Consider the following 20,591-nt stretch of genomic DNA (forward strand, 5'->3'; position numbering starts at 1 on the left):
GGGGTCTTGGTTGAAGGGTTTATTAATCTTGTTTCCATGAGCCAAAGGGCCCTTCTTGGCCCTCAAGAAGAGAGCAGTTTCAAAAACAGCTTGTGGTACAGTATTGTCACTGGCTATTTTCTAGTGCTGTTGATCCACAGACTGAGTCAATGGGCAGGGAAATGGTGGCCTCAAAGGGGTCTAGTCAGATTGGTCCTTGACATGTCATTACACAGGTGGTGTGCTCTGCTAAGGGAGAGAGGGGTTAGGGTAAGCTCCTCCGTACAGAGCCATGCAGCAGTGGTAGGATGCAAAGAGGGATTTCTTGTTTATGGCTCTTGAACAAAAATGTTATCAAAGCAGTTTCCCTGTCCCAAAGGAGCTTACAATCTAAAAAGAAACACAAAGGTAAATGGCAGCAACATCCAGGGGAGAGATGCTGTGTTGCTGGGGTTGGATAGGGTCATTCACTCACCCTGCTAAATATAACAAGAATTACCACTTTGAAAGGTGTCTCTTTGCCCAGTTAGCAGGGATAAGATCACACACGTAGTTTGGCATGTGATGGGATGTAGACAAAAGAAGTGTTCTGTGTGAGCAGTTTGTAATTAAGGGACAAATGAGGTAATGGGCATCTTAGGAACCAAAAGCAAACTTTTAATTTGACAATGAAATAATAAAAATGGGGCACACTGTTTATGCACTAAACAAATATATATATACAGTGAAACTCTCAAATACATGTACAAAGGATTTTTTTTTTTTTTTTGGCATTCTGAACAAAAACACTTTCCATATCTTTAACATATAGCAAAAGAAATAATCTTCGCAGCTTCTGACAAGGCAGTTTTTTAAGGTGACTATCATTCACAGCGGTATGAAGAAAAAAAGTGTTGAATTAAAAACTGGTGTGTGCAAATAATCTGAGAATGTGATGAGGCATGGTCCCTTTTGTGTAAGGCATGCATTCATGACTCTCGGCTTGCATCCAGAAAAGCCTCGGCCTGTGCACGGACAGGCTGCTGCTGCCGCTCCCCCACAAGGACTATTCCGGGCCTGCAGCCAGAAAGGGGAGGCGGAAAGGCCCTGAGCAGAAGTGGAAGCAACCTATTTCTCTGGACCCAAGCCCCAGTCTTTGCATGTGGAAAACGAAAGTCCTGAACAGTATTGTGGAGAACCAAGGAAAGTATCATGTCTGCAGCAAAAAAAAGTCACTTGTTTTTAAGAAAATGACAGACATGCTGACTCTTCTCCCCTCAAACAGGGCATCGTCCAAATTAAAGCAGCCACACTTAAGCCATTGATACGAGTGAACTGGTTATCGTTTTCCTCCTGCTTCCATTCTGAGGAGTGTCAAAGGCAATGGATGCAACGATTAACATGTTTAAGGATGTGTTTCATGCACCTTGGTGGAAAGCATCTAGGCTACATAGTCTTCTTTTCTGTGCCTTCAGTGGGCTCAGTCTTCTGTGCTGTGGGGAACGCGTGATGGTACAAATGTCTGTGGGTGGCAGCTGCGCTGTAAAGTTTGTACAATGCCTACAAACCAAGCAACAACAACATGGGCTTAGAAGGCTACTAGAGTTCTTGAGTGCATTCAAAGCTGGATTTCATGTTACACGAAGGGAATGTGGCACTCTCTGCAGGCAGCAATTACGCAGCAGCACAACAGAGCCCCAGAATTAGCTTGCAAAATCCAGCTTTCATTTAAAAAAAAAAAAGTTTCAAGCCCTCAGGAATTGCAAAGGTATTCTTGAAAGGGTGTGGCTAGTTAAATCTCAGAAGCTGGAAGGTCTGCTGAATAAGATTTCCAATGGGCAGGGGCTTCTCTGAGTGGCTCCTTCCCACCCACCCACCCCAAACACCCACATCACTGGAAAACTGCTCTTCAGGGCTGATTGCTGCACTTATTGATTTATTGTATTTTTAGTGTGGATTTAATTAATTATTGTGAGCCACATTGAGTTTGTGTGTGAAAATAGGCAAGATATACAGTTTAAAAGTAAATGACTGAATGACTTTGAAAAAAGATGGAGGAATTTCCTGTGCAGGCGCTTTAGATTCCATTCCTTTAGAAGCGAAGCATGGGAATCTGCTGTCATCTGGGTGTGAAGTGGGGTCCAGCTTATGGATTAGGTTTGTGCAGCTCAACTCCTCCCCTTTCTACAAAAGTGGACCCATTTGAACGGCAGGAACTGAATATCACAAGATGGGACTGCACCTTGGCTCAAGTCATGCAAAAGCCACAGTCACATAACAAAATCCATAGGGATTAGCACGCATGGAATTGTGGATTTCAGCCCAAGTGTAATTTTTAACAGACTTGAAAGCAGGCCTTCCTAGCGTGTCTCTGCCTGTCTGTGCTCCAGAGGTTGCACCACTACTAAGAATTTAATTATTTCTAACTGCCTGAAGATTATCTGGTACCCTTTTGTTGGGTGGTCCATGGGAACTGAACTCACAACCTTTTGAAATTAATGCATATACCAGGGGTTCTCAAGCATGGGTCCCTAAATGATGTTGGACTACAACTCCCATTATCCCCAGCCACAATGACTATTGTGGCTGGGGATGATGGGAGTTGTAGTCCAACAACATCTAGGGACCCGTGTTTGAGAACCCCTGCCATACACATCTACCAACTAAGCCCAAAGGCCCATAACGCCGGTGTCCTTGGTCTGAACCTAATTTCTGAAAGCCCTCTGTTGTTCTTCTTACATCGCATTCTTTCCAGTCTTTCTGCAACTGAGACGAAGGATTGCTAAAAACCACCTACAGATCCTCAAGCTACCCTGTCCTTTATAAGGCAGAGCATGAGGATGTGAACATTTACTTCTTCTTGTAACATGCTTCTTCAGTGGAACTTTGCTTTTTTATTTTGGGGTTAGTTTCCAGGGGAGTGAGAGCCTCTTTTAGAAGGGCTTTTTAGCTTAGAAAAAAGACGTCTGCGAGTAGACCTGATAGAGGTCTATAAAATCATGCAAAGTTTGGAGAATTTGGAGAGAGAAATTATTCTCCCTCTCACACAACACTAGAACCAGGGGTCACTCCATGAAATTGATTGCCAGGAGGTCTAGGACCAACAAACGGAAGTACTTTTTCACACAACGTGTGATCCACTTGTGGAATTCTCTGCTACAGGACGTGGTGACAGCCAACAACCTGGATGGCTTTAAGAGGGGTTTGGATAACTTCATGGAGGAGAGGTCCATCAATGGCTACTAGTCGGAGGGCTACAGGCCATGTCCAGCCTCAGAGGCAGGATGCCTCTGAGTACCAGTTGCAGGGGAGCAACAGCAGGAGGGAGGGCATGCACATACCTCTTGCCTGTGGGCTCCCCAGAGGCATCTGGTGCATCACTGTGTGAAACAGGATGCTGGACTAGATGGGCTTCCTTGGGCCTGATCCAGCAGGGCTGTTCTTATGTTTTCTTAAGTACACTTTTAGAAGTAAGAATTTACTTCTTTTCGAAGTAAATGACTTCCAATGAAAAAGTCATTGAATTATTACCCACATTGTTGGGAGGGATATTTAGCTGGAACTGCCCCCCCCCCACTTCCCAGGGCTACTTAGACCTCAGTGCTCTGAGGGGAGCTGCTAAGAGAACCTTCCTGATTACTGTGAATTGTTTTTTTCTGTTTCCTGTGGCTTGGATTCTAAGTTGTTGCTGTGCAAACCGAAACATTTCTGTTCTCAGGTGGTGGGGAGGGCAATTTTTGCCAAGCTCCCTTCTTGCTGCAGCCCTCCCTCCATGCCACATCCCATCCCGTTCCAAAAAGTTCCCCAACCCTCTCTCTCTGGTTTCAGGGCGGACAAATTAGGACCCATGCCTGTGTTTTTAGATGCTAGGATTTTAATTCTTGTTTAAATGTGTGTCATAGGGTTAAGGATTCTAAGCAGCAGCATGAGCTTTGTGAGCTGAGCACTTCAGGGTGTACGTGAAGAAGTACATCCGCCTGAGATACATGGTGATTTACGCGGGAGACACAGGAGAGTTGCACCTCTCAACCAAGAATCATAAGCCAGTCGGTGTGTGGGGGGGGTCATCATCACACACTACTATACGCTGTTGATTTCTATGACAATATTTGTCCTGAAAAGCCATGGGGCAGCCGGATGTTGAACTGAATTTCCGATTGGGTGTGTGACCTACTTCTAGACTGTTGTGTGAACATGTGGTGACATAAGAACAGCCCTGCTGGATCAGGCCCAAGGAGGCCCATCTAGTCCAGCATCCTGTTTCCCACAGTGGCCCACCAGATGCCACTGGGAAGGCGACAGGCAAGAGGTCTGTGCATGCCCCCTCTCCTCCTGCTGTTGCTCCCCCTGCAACTGGTATTCAGAGACATCTTGCCTCTCAGGCTGGAGGTGGCCTATTGCCACCCAGCCTAGTAGCCACTGACAGACCTGTCCTCCATGAAGCCATCCAAGCTGGTGGCCATCACCACACCCTTTGACAGAGAATTCCATAGATTAAATATGTGCTGTGTGAAAAACAACAAATATTTATATACCACTTTTCAACAAAAGGTTCCCAAATAGTTTACATAGAGGAATAATAAATTTATCTATGTAAATAAATGGCTCACAATCTAAAAAGGGCTCAAAATCTAAAAGTAAACATAAGATAGACACCAGCAACAGTCACTGGAGGTACTGTGCTGGCGGTGTGGATAGGGCCAGTTACTCTCCCCCACTAAATAAAGAGAATCACCATGTTAAAAAGGTGCCCCTTTACACAGTTAGCAGGGGTACTTCCTTTTCTCGGTCCTAAAATTCCTAACAATCAGTTTCATGGAATGACACCTTCTTCTAGTACTGAGAGAAAGAGAGAACGAAATTTCTCACATCTTCTCCAGTTCTATTATGTCCTTTTTGAGATACGGTGACCACAACTGTACAGTGATCCCACCCCCTCACACCCATACAATACTGGATTTTCATCACTCAACTCAAAACTCAACACGCAAAACGTCTGGTGTGAGAAGTGAGGACATCAGGAGCCAAGAAAGATCTTTTGGGGGTGCTTGATCTGTGATTGGTGGTTCACACATGCAAAAGGATTTTGCAGTCATCAGTTGTTTAACATGCATGTGTGAACTCGCCCATAAAGTGTTTGTGCCCCCATTTAAGGCCCAGGGTTAATCAGAGCAGTCTACAATTATAAAAAGAGGAGTGGACTTCTATGTTCTAGCCACTAGGGGCCAGCATACCCACATGGGTCCGGAAGACTGTTGTGTTTCAGGCAGGGCTGCAAGGAAAGTGATCCAGCCGATCATATGGATTTTAGGGTTTCTCAGCCTTCGATCTCCAAATGATGCTGAACTTCATCTCCCATCACCCCCAGCCACAATGGCCTTGGCCATTGTGGCTGGGGAGGGTGGATGTTGTCGTGTAACATCTGGAGACTGAAGAATGAGAACCTTCAGATCCCATGTTTGATAGCAACATAGGAAGCTGCCATAGACCGAGTCAGACCATTGATCCATCTAGTTCAGTATTGTTTACACAGACTGGCAGTGTCTTCTCCAAGGTTGCAGGCAGGAGTCTCTCTCAGCCCTGTCTTGGAGATGCCAAGACCTTCTGATGGAACTTTCTGCTTTTCCCAGAGTGGCTCCATCCCCTGAAGGGGGATCTCCTACAGTGCTCACACATCTAGTCTCCCGTTCATAGGCAACCAGGGTGGAACCTGCTTAGCTAGGGGGACAAGTCATGCTTGCTACCACAAGGCCAGCTCTCCTCTGTTTCCCATTCAGACCACAAATTGCTGCAACAAGAGAAACTACTAATTAACTAATTGCCATTTAAGTCATTGTTTAATGGCGGGGACAAAGAATGGTGTGTCCTCTGGCTGGACATGACCATTTTCAAGCGGGACATTTTAGGATGCCTTCCTCTTGCAGGCCTCCACAACTGGTGATACACCAAAGCTGGGACTGCAGAGAACGGGAGGAAGGGGCCTCACACACCTTTCTGGCAGCCCACAGTGCACAGCTGAGGAGGTCTCAGAGCCGGATTTAGGCACAAGCCAAGGAAACTACAGCTCAGAGCCTCATGTTATGAGGAGGCCTCTCAATTAAAAAAAAAAAAAAGACAGGAAGACATTTCCAGATTTACAGAATGTATTTTCATTTAAAGGTATTTCTAAGGCAAATAAGCTTATTGCAAGATAGCTGTTTCTTATAGATAGTTAGCTTTTTGTTGCATTCTTGCCAAGTAAAATTAAAGTTTAATTATTTCTATTTCATAGTCCTTTTTGTTAGGCAGGTAGGGAGGTATGCAGTTGGCTTGGTATGTCCCGAGTTGCACAGGCTGGGTCTACTAAGCAGGAAGTTCCAAAGCAAACAACAGGAAAAAAACTCACTACCCTGCCCTGACCGGGAGTTGTAGTTCAACGACAGCTGGAGGGTCAAGTTTGCCCACCCCAGTCCTAGAGAGGAGAGCTGGTCTTGTGGAAGAAGAATGACTTGTCCCCTGAGCTAAGCAGGGTCTGCCCTGGTTGCATATGGATGGGAGACTAGAAGAGTGAGCACTGTAAGATATTCCCTTCAGGGGATGGAGCCGCTCTGGGAAGAGCATCTCGGTTCCATGTCCCCTCCCTGGCAGCATCTCCAAGATAGGGCAGAGAGAGATTCCAGCCTGCAACCTTGGAGAAGCTGCTGCCAGTCTGTGAAGACAATATTGAGCTAGATAGACCAATGGTCTGACTCAGTATACGGCTGCTTCCTGTGTTCCTAGAAGATTGCCAGTACATGCAAGATTTATATGTGCCTGAGCACACACACGTGCATACATGCCTGCATGTGCACAAGTGCGTGCATGCGCGTGCGCACGCGCACACACACACACACACACACACACACACAGAGGCAGAACTCCTTCTATGATGCAACAATATATTGGCTTACCTCATTTGTGTTTCCCTGCAGGAAAGGCAAAAAAGAAAGAAAGATGAAGAACAATTATGTTGTGCAGTATCCTTTATACCACGGTTCTCCTGACCCCCACTCCAGTGCAATCTCATGCAACCGTTCAACATTTTCTGCCCACCACCGCAGACTGCCTCAGAACCCAAAGCTGAGCGGACCACTGGATCCCTCTTGTCCAGAATTACTGGCTGGCAATCCCTGTAACTGGAGATCTTAGGAAAATGGAACCGCCTGGGGAGTCTGAAGTGACAAGCCATTTATAAATCTTGAAAATACATCGAGTCCGAGACCACCTGCATGCAGAGCATAGGTTCTCCCGCTGAGACATGGCCTCCTCCCATGCAAGAGTGGTGGCACCTAGACAAGGACTTGAACCCAGGACCCTCACAGCCCGATACCAACTGCATTCTCCAAGCCGAAAAGGGCAAGTGGCTCGCCCACAGCAGTTACTCACAAGTGGGATCTCACCCTTGCTGCCTTCTACTAAGTCAGGACCTTGGTCCATCTAGCTCAGTGTAGTCTACACTGACTGGCAGCAGCGTCTCTTCGGCATGCCAAGCAAACGCTCTACCACTGAGCTATGGCCCCATCCCCAGTGGCTGAACCAGAACATCTCTCTTTTTAAGCAGAGGTGCCGAGAAGCTTCATTTGGCAAGGGGTCTCAACCTTGTGCCCGCAGACGTTGTTGGACTACAACTCCCATCATCCCCAGCTACAATGGGTGATCTCTGCTGATCTTAATCCCAGCACTTTGAAGGATGAGCAGAAACTATAAACTAGATGGTGGCCCATCTAGACCATCATCCTGTTCCCAAAAGAGTCAGCCAGCTAACTACTGGGGCCATGTTCATTAGCTGGGTACCAATGATGATAGAGCCCTGTAGCTGGTCCCCAGGCAATCAGAGGTACACTGTCACTGAACATGGGGCTCTCTTGCTTGGCAGACCTCCCCTCCTCCATAAAATTGGTTAATTTGGCCATTGGGGATGGTGGGAGTTGTAGTCCAGCAATATCTGGGGACCCAAGTTTGAGAACCACTGGGCTAATCCTTTTCTAAAGGTGTCAGTGCTGGAGAACACTAGGGATGTGCACGGATCGGGAATTTGCCAGTTCAAAAGTAGGGGGGGTGATATATTTATTTTCCCCTCACCTTCGAACTGGTGGAACTGCCAGACATTCAAACCGGTTCAGAGGTCCATAAAGGGCCTCCGAACCGATTCCGTGCACATCCCTAGAGATCACCACTACATCTTACACAGATGAGCTGATGTTGCGTGGCGTGAAGGCAGACTTCTTCTCGTCTACCCCAGGAATCTTTTATACCGGATGACTGCCAAGTTCTTCAGAAGGAAGAGAGAGAGAGAGGTGTCTTTCTATCCACTTTCTCCAAACGGTTCAGACTGTGGTGACCCTCAGGCCTGACCCGTCTTAGTCATAGGGGGAGGCCTTTTTCAAAGGTGGTGGCGCTTCAGATGCAGAACCCCCTCCCCCTAGAGAGGCTTCCCTGGTAGCGGCTGTTTTTTATTGGCCTATCCTTTCCAGAAAGTGTACTGAAGCTGCTTTTCAGGCCCTGCTGGAGTTGTATCACGCTCTCATGCTCTGCACCCTTCTGTGGCTTGGAACACTGTGTTTTCATCACTGCATTCTATTTCTCATCTTGTCAGCCGCGCTCTCTCACGGAGGGCATGCACAGGCGTTTGAGATGGCAAAACACTCCCCCTCAACAGAAACCCTCCTCTTCCTGCAAAGGCCTCAGCGAAAAGTCACTAAGCCAGGCCCAAGGAGGGCTGGGGGGGCGGGGGGTCTCTCACCTGGTCCCAGAGTGCCGCAGCCACTTGGTCGATGACCGCCCCGAGCTCCCGGTACTCCCCGGAGTACCTGATGTAGGCCCAGGTGCAGAGCGTGATCAGGGTCAGCCCCATGATCATGTTGCACAGGCTGGCAATGATGTCCAAGCCGATGAAGCCGGTGACCCCGGCAACGACATAGGTGATGAAGATGACCACGAAGAGGGTGGCCGGTGTGCGGGCGGCGTGGAAGATGTTCTTGCTGTCGTTGTGCTTGATGTACTGGACATAGAGCTCGTCAATCTCGCTCTCCAGCTGCTGGAGGTAGCGGCGGCTGAACTCCTCCCCTCCCATCTTCTTCACGCTGCGGAACTGTCTCACCGCCTCCTCCTTGAGCTCCAGGTGTTTGCTCTGGAGGTCGCTGGGGGCGAGGAACGGCCTGTCGCCTCCACACACCTATGGAAGGCGGGGCGGGGGGGGAGAGAATGCAGCAGTAGAAGGCGGATGCGCAAAGGGTCTCTGACTTATTTAGTATTAAAGTGTTTAATCCATATTTCAAATAGCAGTTTGAAATCTGTATTGCAAATCTGCAGTTGCCACCAGCTTGTCTGGTGACCACTCAGGGACGGGCCTTCTGCGCTGCTGCCCTGAGGCGTTGGAATGCGCTCCCTGCTGAAATAAGAGCCTCCCCATCTCTGACAGCTTTCAAGACGTCTTTAAAGACACATCTGTTCACCCAGGCTTTTAATTGATATTGTTTTAATGGTTGTAATGCTGCTTTAAAATATTGTTTTAAAATTTTTAAATTGTTGTAATGTTTTAAACTTTCTGTTTTTGTTTTAACTAATGTTTTACTTTTTGTTTTTATTATGTTGTAAACCGCCCAGAGACGCAAGTTTTGGGCAGTATAAAAATATGTTAATAAATAAAAAAAATTGTTTTAATTGTGTTACTGTTTTAATTGTTGTATTTCAGATTGTGAATTAGATTGCCCAGAGATTTGCATATGGGGCAGTATAGAAATGCACTAAATAAAATAAAAATAAATAAAAATAAAATGAAGTCCTGCTGGATCAGGCCCAAGGCAGCCCATCTAGTCCAGCATCCTGCTTCCCACAGTGGTCCCCAGATGCCTCTGGGAAGCTCAGGAGCAGGAGGTGAAGGTAGGCCCTCTCTCCTGCTGCTGTTGCCCCCCTGCCACTGGGATTTAGCAGCATCCTGCCTGTGAGCCTGGAGGCAGCCTGGAGCCATCCAGACAAGGAGCCACCAATAGCCCTGTCCTCCATGAACTATATCGGTCCTAGCAAACTCCTAAGAGCCCTGCTGGATCCGACCAAAGTGACACTACCCAGTCAAGCATCCTGTTTCCGACAGTGGCCAACCAGATGCCCCCAGGAGCCCATAAGCAGAGCTTAAAGGCAACAGCCTCCCCCGCCCCCCAGCACTGGGTATTCCATGGCACACTGCCTCTGAACATGGACGTTCCACAACTAGTGGCAATGAACCCAAGAAGTTTGTTCTGTGCCACATCAAATAGTACTTGCTTTCGCCTGCCCTAAATCTACTGCCTCTCCGTTTCTCCGAGTAGGAACGTGGCTGCTGCAGTGGGCAGAAGTGGGCACAGGCCCCAGGTAGCAGCAGCAGTGGGGAGATCGCAGGCAGGAGTCTTTGTGCCGCTGGGGGCCCTGGATCTCCACACTGCTTCTTGCCGGGGGCCCGCAGCCCCACCTGCCCCTGAAGATAGCCCTGCTCATTATTAGAGGCTTGCAAAGTGTGTCTGCAGCAACTGGTGAAATCACAGAACCTGGAGAGAGAGATTTCAGCAGCAATCAGGAGGTGAGCTGCAGTCAATGCCCCACATCACTCCTTGCCTCCTCACGCTCCCCCTCCCCTGTGTCTGTGAACTGGCAGGAAACAAGATATGCAGAATTAACAAACGCATGCACATCTGCACAATGCATACTTAGGAGGGGTTAAAATTCATTTCTGGTGTGCCGTTCTGTGGTCAAGAGACTAAGCCGCTTGAATCTCACCTCTCCCAGGAACTCCCTCGCTCAGCCCCAGCTGCAAAAGGGAGACCACAAGACTCACTGGGGTTCTGAACCGTGGGCCCACAAATGCTGCGGACTACAAACCCCATCATCCCCAGCCACAATGGCCAAAGGCCAGTCCTAAGAGCTGGATCAGGCCCCAGGCCCATCCAGCCCAGCATCCCGCGCCACACAGTGGCCCACCAGTCGCACGTTCACACAGACGGGCATGCCCACATCTGGAGGCACGCAGCTCATCAGCAGCTGTCTGCAGAGGGCTGGCATCTCTTCTGCTCCTCGACTCGGGCACTCCCCGGCTTACCTCTTCCATTCTCTTGTTGTAAGTGTCTTTAGCGGTGGCAACAGCGGCCAGATTGTTCGCTTCTGCGGTGGCCTGTGGAGGGGGAGACCAGGGGAGAAGGAATGACAAAGCAACAGAGGAAACACAAGAGTTCAGTTCACCAGAGCACTTCCCAGATCACCTGCCACTACTGTGGCGAAAGGCTTCGGCTTATTATTATTTATTATTATTATTATTATTTTTACATTTCTATCCCGCTTTTCCTCCAAGGAGCCCAGAGCGGTGTACTACATACTTGAGTTTCCCCTCCTCACAACAACCCTGTGAAGTAGGTTAGGCTGAGAGAGAAGTGACTGGCCCAGAGTCACCCAGCAAGTATCCTGGCTGAATGAGGATTTGAACTCGGGTCTCCCCGGTCCTAGTCCAGCACTCTAACCACTACACCACGCTGGCTGTCGTTGGCAGGCTCTCGTTAGCCTGGCAGGATTGAACTGAAAACGATCCCCAGAATCTACAATGGGAAAGTTTCCCTACAATGGGAAAATACAGCTACTTTTTTGCGATGGACATACGATGTTCTAGCACTAAATCGCAGCGATAAAATCTGAAAAACTGAAACGTCGGAAATGTGAACGGTACCCTGCTGACAGCATAGGGACTGCAATGTCACAAAACAGGGAGTCCGGAAGCACACTTAGAAGATATGTCGGGTCACTGTCGTAGGGGTTAATGGGGAAAGCGCCCAGGCCAGCAGGAGGCCATAAGCAGCCCCACTCTCATTCCAGCTAGCCCAGGGCTTCCTGGAACCTGCTCCATATTAACCAGTGTCTGGCTCTCCTGCTTCTTGTACCAGTGCAAGAAAGCTACCCCGTTGTGTTTCGTTCAAAGCTGCGGTGACAGACTGTGGGATTACTGTATGTTTCCCTGGTATCTACCCTCAGCAGAGACAGTGCTCTGATCCCAATTTAGGAGCACGCCACTCCTTCGAGGGAGGCTGCCAGCAGTTGAGGGCTGATCTAAAGTCACTGACCAGACTCAGACATGGCTTCAACAACCTAAAAGTGTCTGGCTCAAGATCTACAGACACCGTACAGCCAGAGGCCACAGAGAGCGCCTCTAGACAATATATATTATTCTAAAAACTAGAGTGGTGCAGTGACCTGGGGAAGCGTTTTGTGAGTGACCCCCCCCAGAACCTTTTGAAGCCAGACTGAAGCCACTTCTAATTATATGAACTGTATTAAGGAAATAAGAATTGCACACAGGATAAGGAATTTGGAGAAATGGGAGCAATGAAAGGCACATAGGCATTCAGAAAGAAAAGAAAAGAAAAGAAAAGAAAAGAAAAGAAAAGAAAAGAAAAGAAAAACTAACTAATACTAGGCTTTACTTCTAAGTTAGCAGTTTGGAGGGTCATAGGAAGCTGTCTTACACAGAATCAGACTATTGGTCTATCCAGCTCAGTCTTGTCCACCCAGACTGGCAGCGGCTTCTCCAAGGTTGCAGGCAGGAGTCTCTCCCAGCCCTATCTTGGAGATGCCGCCAGGGAGGGAACTTGGAACCTTCTGCATGCAAGGAGGCAGATGCTCTTCCACCGAGTATGCCCCCATCCCCTAAAGGGAATATCTTACACTGCTCACATGTAGTCTCCCATTCAAATGCAAACCAGGGCAGACCCTGCTTAGCAAGGATCCTTGGCTAAGAGAGCATTAATCTCTGCAGCTTCTCCCTTGGAACACCAATTAGTTGATGGAAAATGGTGAACAGTGGCTAGGCTTTTGCCTCCCCTATTTATAGTAACTGAAGTGGGCGAAGGCTTAGACAGCTCTTGGATCCAATGATCAGGGCTGTCCTGGGGCAAATCAGCCAGTGCGGGGCCCCCTTCCAGTTAATTCTATGGGGGCTAAAAGAGCAGGGCCCGGGGCAATCGCCCTGCTTGCCATGCCCTAAGGACAGCCCTGCCCGTGACGTAACTCTGGCTTCAGGCCAGTCGGGATGTAAACCCTCCACCCCCTGCAAACTTGACGTCCCTCCTACTACTAAATGGGTCTGGTCTTACACAACTAAAGGTGCAAGGTTACTGCTCATGAAAAAAGGGATGAAGACTCTACCTTGACGGCTCTGTCCCTTCCATAACAAGAGGCAGGAGACTGCACTCAGTCAAGGGCAAAAGGGACGAACAACCCCCATTCGGGCACCCAGGCTTGGAGTGGAAGCGTCAGGCACTCTGGAGTCTGCGTTTTGCCACAGCTGTTCTTCGCCAGGGAAATGAACATAACATCTAACGCACATTCATTCATTCATTCATTCATTCATTCATATTTCTATACCGCCCTTCCAAAAATGGCTCAGGGCGGTTTACACAGAGAAATAACAAATAAATTAGATGGCTCCCTGTCCCCAAAGGGCTCACAATCTAAAAGGAACACAAGACAGACCCCAGCAACAGTCACTGGAGGGGTATTGAGCTGGGGGTGTGGAGAGGGCCAGTCACTCTCCCCCTGCTCAATAAAGAGAATCCCCACGTCAAAGGGTGCCTCTTTGCCCAGTGAGCAGGGGTTCTGCCTTCTGCCTCGTTATCAAGTGACTTGCACCGTGGCAGGCCTAGTGAGACGGCTGCATTTATCCCCTTGAGAAAGAGCACCTCTGCTTGACGCACAGGGGCCATTTGCTTGAGTAGTGGATTGGCACTGAAAGAGGTTTATGGGCTTCCGCTTGGTTTTCTTCTCCTGATCTCTGAGGAGAGAGAGGCAAACAATGTTGCCAACGCACAGCACTCCTTTGACAAGCGGAGACTGACTCCGGGTTCCTTGCAACATTGTATCAAGAGCAACTATCATTTGGAAGTGGAGAGAGAGCAGGGGGTGACAGAGCAGCTTCTTTCTTTAAAGGCGAAATAGAAAAGAGCCCTGCTGGGCAAGAACAGCAGTAATTAAAAGATGCTTTTAATTAAGAATTAAGAATTAATTTAAAAAATAATAAATTGGAAGACTGTAATATCAATTCACTAGCCTGGGCCGGGGGGATTATAAACAAAGGTCCCACATAGGACAAGAGGCAGATGAAAAGTGGGCTCAGGAGGAGAACTGAAGGCGCCTGCAAAGCTTGTCCTTGGGGCCTACCCTCCCACCCATCACCACCTATGCAGGTAACTGCACTTGGATTCATGTCAGAGAAAGAGGAACAGTGGAACACACACACTCTTTTTTTCACAAATTGGCCAGCTAATTATGGCCAAAAATTCCAGGAGGTTCTGTACGTCATCTGAATTCCCAGCAACACTGCCCATAGGAATTGTTGAAGGGGTGCGAGGAGAAACATTAAAATCCTCACACAGCAGAGTATGCCCTGGTGGCAAAGAAGTTTAGCCCAAGAGATTACGTATCTGGAGATGGTAGGTGGAGTTCAAAAAAAAACCAAGTCAAGATTTATTAAGAAACTGCAACATCACATACTGAGAGAGAGCAACTGAACAACACACCCAAACAGGCACTAGCCTTCAACTACAACTGAACAGTTCTGACTCTCAACTGACCAAGAGAGACCTATTAGCAGAACTCCTCATGCCTCTAGTGGCCAGAAGAGGTTACTGCTTTAGAATTCTCACTTCTCAGATGAATAAGCAAAAAAGATGGAATATTTATTTGGTTTTTTGCATTTATAACATATCATCATCTGGAAAAGCCCCAGCCAGGTGAAATCACCACAATAACTCCTGTGACCTCGACCTGTCTGTATTTGAATTCCCCCCACCAACTCTGATTTCCAGATTAGTCAGAGCTGTTTGACAGGGCTTCGTGCAGGAGTGGGCTTTCCTTCGCTGGAGGTTTTCAGACAGAGACTGGAAGGCCATCTCTCAGGGTTGCTGCAGCAGTTTCTTCCCAGGTCCCTTCCAATGCTAACATTCTATGGGTCCTCTGACCCACCGTCTATAGCACACGCCTATCCCAAGGGGCGGCATGGGCAGCCGAGGATTATGGTCTGCCTGGATGGGAGCAGGAGGGTCCGCTAGCCAGGTGACAGTGCCAAGACAAGCCTGCCGTGCCAGCCACGCCCCTTGGACTGCTCCCAGGGTGACGAGGCCGGGGCAAAGCTGCACTGGAAGGAAGTTGAGCTGCATATGGCTCCACAGCCAGGAAACTGCAAATCCACATGAAACACCAACAACACAATCCAGGAAATACTCTTAAATTAATACTGAACATTATTACCAATATTAACAATTTCAATGCAAGAATATGTTAATAGAATTAACAAGTGCCAAGTCCTTCTCAACCATTCCAATCTACTTGCACTCCTTGGCCAAAGCATGGAAGGCAGCCTTACTTTTTACTGATTAATTCATTCTATTTATTGGTTATTGGTTTATTGGCTATTTATTGGTTATTTATCAGTTATTGCCTGCATGTTTTTTAGGAACACAGGAAGCTGCCATATACTGAGTCCGACCCTTGGTCCATCTAGCTCAGTATTGCCTTCACAGACTGGCAGCGGCTTTTCCAAGACTGAGGCAGGAGTCTCTCTCAGGCCTATCTTGGAAATGCTGCCAGGGAGGGAACTTGGAACCTCCTGCATGTTAAGCAGATGGCCCTTTGGAAGGAGGAACATAGGAAGCTGCCTTATACCAAGACCCGTGGTCCATCTAGCTCAGTATTGTCTACGCAGACTGGCAGCGGCTTCTCCAAAGTTACAGGCAGGGATCTCTCTCAGCCCTATCTTGGGGGTGCCAGGGGGAGAACCCAGAGCCTTCTGCATGTTAGCATCCCAGAGTGGCCCCATCCCCTAAGAGGAATATCACACAGTGCTCATATGTAGTCTCCCATTCAAATGCAAACCAGGGCAGGCCCTGCTTAGAAAGGGGGACACATGATCCCTCTGCAAGTCAAGGGCAATAGGCTGACTTATTGTGGGGTGGGGGTGGGGCCCAGGGGCTTCCAGGGCTTCCCTCTGAGTGCAGCACATGCTTCAGAGTGGTGCTTCCTTCTCCCTTGACTTGACCTGCCTCTCCCTGGCCCAAACGGCTGGCCACCTGCTGGATCAGAGCAGCAAACAACCCCACCCAGCCGTTTCAGAGCACCCCGCTGACTGTGTCAAAAGACTGGGAAAGCCAGAGCACCCCACTTCCGCCCCACGACTCATTCCAGCCCGCCTGCCCAAGAGACAAGTGATTACCTGCAGCATTGATTTGGGATGAGGGAGCTCTTCCCCTTGGTAGATCTTGATGTAGGCCTGGAAAGTGACAGACAAGGAAGAGGCTGGTTTGCGATCCTGAGCTCATTCTTAACCCTGCGCACAGAAAAACCCGGCCAGGTGAAGCCCAAGAAAATGTGTTTGGAAGCCTCCAAGGGTCTAGAACGCCGTTCCAAGAGTGTTCCCTGTGCAGGGTGAAGGGCGGATCCTGCACTGTTCCTCACTCAGCTCCAGCACCTTCCAGGATGCTTCCGGGTTCACTGGGAGGTGCTGGCTTTGACCTTTTAAACTCTAAGCAGCCGTGGTGGCCAGTCAGTAAGGGCAGTGGGGGCTGGGGGCTATGCCCCCCCCACCAAAGAATGTCAGGAAAGAAAAAGAACACACTCTGGGGGTAGTTCAAAGCAACAATTCACAGTGTCCAGCCAGCCAGGGAAGAAAAGAAGCAGCTGATCTGCTGGGAGGCGGGGAACTCCCTGCTTCCTTCCCCCTGCTCTGCTACTGGAGGGAATCGCCTGCTCATCAAGGCTAGTCCCTCGCCTCCATTGCTCTGGGCGCCCTGCATCACCGCCTCCCCGGATTAGACATGAAAGGGCAAAAGAGGCGAGTCTCTTCCAGGCCTGTCTCTGTGAATTATCTCTGACCAGCCATGGGCTGTTTGCTTTTATTTGGGGGGGTGGGGGTGGGAGGGGTGCTGGCTGCTGCTAGATTTGAGTGGCTCAAATCACTCAGTGTCTGTGTTACCCACGAGTAAGCCCACTGGAAATAATAGGATTGTTCATGTGTAACGTTCACTGTGTGGTTTTTGTAACTAGAATCCTTGCCCTCCCCACCTGGTTCCAGATGGCAGCCGTCGCCACTGCTAAGCAGAGTGGGATCAAGGCAACTTAGGACTCATCCGTTCCAGGATGGTCCCCCGCCCACTGGTAAGACCAGGAGTGAGAAGATTCAAGCCCCACTCCCAGTCTCTCCCGGGCCACAAACTCAGAGTGGGACCATTCTCGTGATCCTCTTCAGGATAGGATGAGAGGCCAGACTGGGTTCGGGAGCCCTGAGCCCTCCTGATGGGCCATCACGAGAATTCTACAGGCAAGGCAGGTGAAATGTGAGTCTGCAAGCTGGGTACAGAGGTGGGGGGACTGGGCAGGGCTTTCCCTCCATCCTCACTCTGGAGCTGGGTACAAGTTCTGGGCTCACCACTGCCACCCGCCTCTGTGCCCACTTTAGAGATGAGCATTCCGCCCCCTGCTTGTAGAATGATCAAGATGGCCACTCAGGGGCATGCGGGGCCCCCATATCCAGGCTGACCGCTCTTCCTCTCCAGATAAGGATCATGAGAACCGGCCGAGTGTGCAAACGTCATCTGAAAATAACCCCTTTGTCCTTTTCCTAAACGTGTGACTGCTCTTCATCTCAGTTCAGCTTCCCACAGAAGGAAGTGCCAGGGAGGGTGCCATGCCTGAGAAGACCCTGCTCCAGTCCCCAACAGATTTCACTTTCTGGTGAAACTGAATAGAGAGTGGGGCCAGATCAGGAGATCTCACGAGACAGAAAACTCTCTCTGGCAACCTGTGTCTCACCTTGAAATATTCCACCAAGCCTCGGCAGGTGATCTTACTTCCATTGATCTCCTTGACATCCAGGTTCTCAGGACTCAGGAGCCACGGGATCAGCACCTTCAAGTTCTTGATGAAATCACCATCTATTTCTGCAAGGGAAACACAACCAATGCTAATCTGAAATTGCCTGTAATTTAAAGCTGTTATTATTTGTTACTGATCCATGTCAGTCCAGCTTCTGGCCTATGTTTGGAACCAAATGACTTGGTGGATTTCCCTATGCCAGGAATTAGAAGTGGGGACATGTCCTTCCTGATTCTGCTGGGCCTCTCAGTTCCATTGGCCATGGTGTCCCCCTGGGTGGGCTAGACAGGCCGGGACAGGGAGACCCTGTCTAGTGCTGGAGGATGGTGATGCAGACAGATGGCTGTTCTTCTCCTTGGCCTGTGGAATTCCTTATGGCGCCATCTTGTCCCCCACACTGTTTAACATCTACTTGAAATGCTGGAAGAGTCTGTACCGAGGTTTGAAGTGTGGGATCACCAGTTTGTAGAGGACATCCAACTCTCAGTCCCAGCTGATTCCAGGAAGGAAACCGAGGCCCCGAATCAGTGCCTAGGGTCTTGTGATGGGCTGAATGTGAGCTAAGATTTAATTCAGACAAGACAGAAGTGCTTTCGGTCAGCAAGAAAGCTGACCTGGGATTGGTGTTAAATCCTGCTTTGGATGGGTTAGCATTTCCTCTGAAGAATGGCATTCATGCTTTCTAGAAAAATGGCTTCCCTTTCTCTTGGGGTTCCCACTGAAATGCTGCTCAGTTAATCTGTCTTACACTTCTGATTTTTTTCATTGAAAATATCCAACTTTTATGTGCATTAATTAAGGCTCAATATAGGAACCCCTCAAGTGTGATTTAGATAATAAAACCATGGGTGGGGAATACAGTGTTATCTCTTACATTATGTGTTTACACACAGTATTATCTTTTACATTCACTCAGACCTTTTAAATTTAAATTTTAAAAAAATGTGAGTTGACTGTAACTGATTGTCAAAGATGTTTTTAAAACTGTTTTTGTATTGGATTTTGTACTTTCTCCCCCCCACACACACAATTTTCTTGGTCTGTTAAGATTTAATGTGTTTTTTTATCTCATGTTTTAATGTTGTGTTGTAAGCCACCCTGAGAACAATTTGTTACGGGGCGGCTAACAAATAAAGTTTATCATCATCCTCTTCATCACGACATAGGAATACCTGAAGCTGCCTCCTCCCGAGTCAAGCCCTTGGTCCATCTAACCCAGGAGTGATGACCTGGCCGGCAGCAAGGGCTCTCCCAGTCTTCCCCAGCCTACCTGGAGATGCTGCCAGGGATTGAACCTGTCACCTTCTGCATGCAAAACAGGGGTTCCACCATTGAGCTATGGCCCCTCCCCTCGCTTGGTATTTCCTTTTGTGTTGTCGTGAAAAATGGAAGAATTCAGACCTCTACCCCTCTGCAACAAGAGCGCGATGCCTCCACCCGCTTCCCAGCTCTGGCTCTTCCCAGCCGCCATCCCCTGCCCTGGAATACATCGGAGGGTGGGGGGGAGAGCAGTGGCAGCCCTCCATGGGCACATTTCATGCATTAGAAAATGACACGCGCAGATGCAAAGGAGAGCAATTCAGCCTGGAAACAGACAAACCTCTGAGCTTCCCGTCGAAGTTTGGATTGGTAGCTACTTTCAAGCCCGGGTGAGGTAAGAGAAAGCAGGAGATTTGGGTGAAACACGAGTGGATGTGCTTCCGGACGTTCTGCAGCTCTTCATGCTGGTTTCCGGAGACCTGAGAGCAACCAGGCGGCAATTAGCAGATCTCTCTTTTACGGGGATGGTTTTTCAACAGTCTCCTGGAGATGACTGAGAGTGAGTTTGCATACCAGGGCTTTTTTAAGAACAGCAAATCGCTTACCTGTAATGGTAGTTCTTCTAGTGGTCAACTGTGCCTTCATAAAAATGGGCTTCACACAAATGCAGAAGCCCAGTTGGGGAACCTTCCAAGCTTTGCAACATTTTGGCAGAAGCACCGCCCCTTCAGCCTACACGAGACCGAGGCGATCTCCCCCTGTTCAGTTTAGGAGTCCACCACTCTATTCATTCATTCATTCATTCATTCATTCATATTTCTATACTGCCTGATATGTACATCTCTAGGCGGTGTACAAGATTTAAAATATTTAAAAGTTACAAATTAAAACACATGACAGTAAAAACAATAGAATAAAACAGACATTAAAACAAGACTTTTAAAGTACTAAAATTAATTCTAATGAAAAGCCTGCGATAACAGGAGAGTCTTGAGGTTCTTCCTGAAACAAACAGAGAAGGAGATGCTCTTATTTCAGCATACTCCAAAGCCCTGAGGCAGCCCCAGAGAAAGCCAGGTCCTGAGTCGCCACCAAACGAGCTGCTGGCAACCGTAACTGGACCTCTCCAAAAGATCGTAACTGGCAGCCGGGTTCATGACAAAGGAGGCGCTCTCTTAAATAGCCTGGACCTAACGAAGTGAGGAGGAAAACAGTGGTGGTGGGGCCCTGAATAAAATGAACATGCTAAGGCGAAAGTGAATAACAAGGTGAAGAGCAGAAAGAAGGAAACACAGCAGGGAGTAAATAAAATTCTTTAGGAATCAGCAGGTCAGGAAAGTTCTCAGAGTCTGAGCTATGCGAAGTGTGCAGCGGATGATGAAGAACTGGATAGGGTCTGAGAGCCTCAGTCTCATGTAGGCTGGAGGGAAGGGGCTTCTGCCAAAATGTCACAAAGCTTGGAAGCACATGCGTGA

At 48.6% G+C, this 20,591-nt stretch overlaps 1 protein-coding gene across 1 annotated transcript in view; it reads right to left on the reverse strand.

The window, feature by feature from the left end:
- Positions 1-615: 615 nt before the first annotated feature.
- The window catches only part of ATL1 (atlastin GTPase 1), a 52,758-nt gene continuing 32,782 nt past the window's right edge, over positions 616-20,591 (reverse strand). Inside the window, exons 8-14 of the mRNA XM_053284440.1 lie at positions 19,457-19,595; positions 17,794-17,921; positions 16,199-16,255; positions 11,048-11,119; positions 8,720-9,151; positions 6,888-6,902; positions 616-1,518 (exon numbers count right to left, since the gene is read on the reverse strand). Of these exons, the coding sequence (XP_053140415.1) occupies positions 1,405-1,518; positions 6,888-6,902; positions 8,720-9,151; positions 11,048-11,119; positions 16,199-16,255; positions 17,794-17,921; positions 19,457-19,595 (957 nt within the window). The 3' untranslated portion in view covers positions 616-1,404. The remainder of the gene's footprint in view (positions 1,519-6,887; positions 6,903-8,719; positions 9,152-11,047; positions 11,120-16,198; positions 16,256-17,793; positions 17,922-19,456; positions 19,596-20,591) is intronic.

The sequence above is a fragment of the Hemicordylus capensis genome, chromosome 1 (assembly GCF_027244095.1).
Source record: "Hemicordylus capensis ecotype Gifberg chromosome 1, rHemCap1.1.pri, whole genome shotgun sequence".
Lineage (NCBI taxonomy): Eukaryota > Metazoa > Chordata > Lepidosauria > Squamata > Cordylidae > Hemicordylus > Hemicordylus capensis.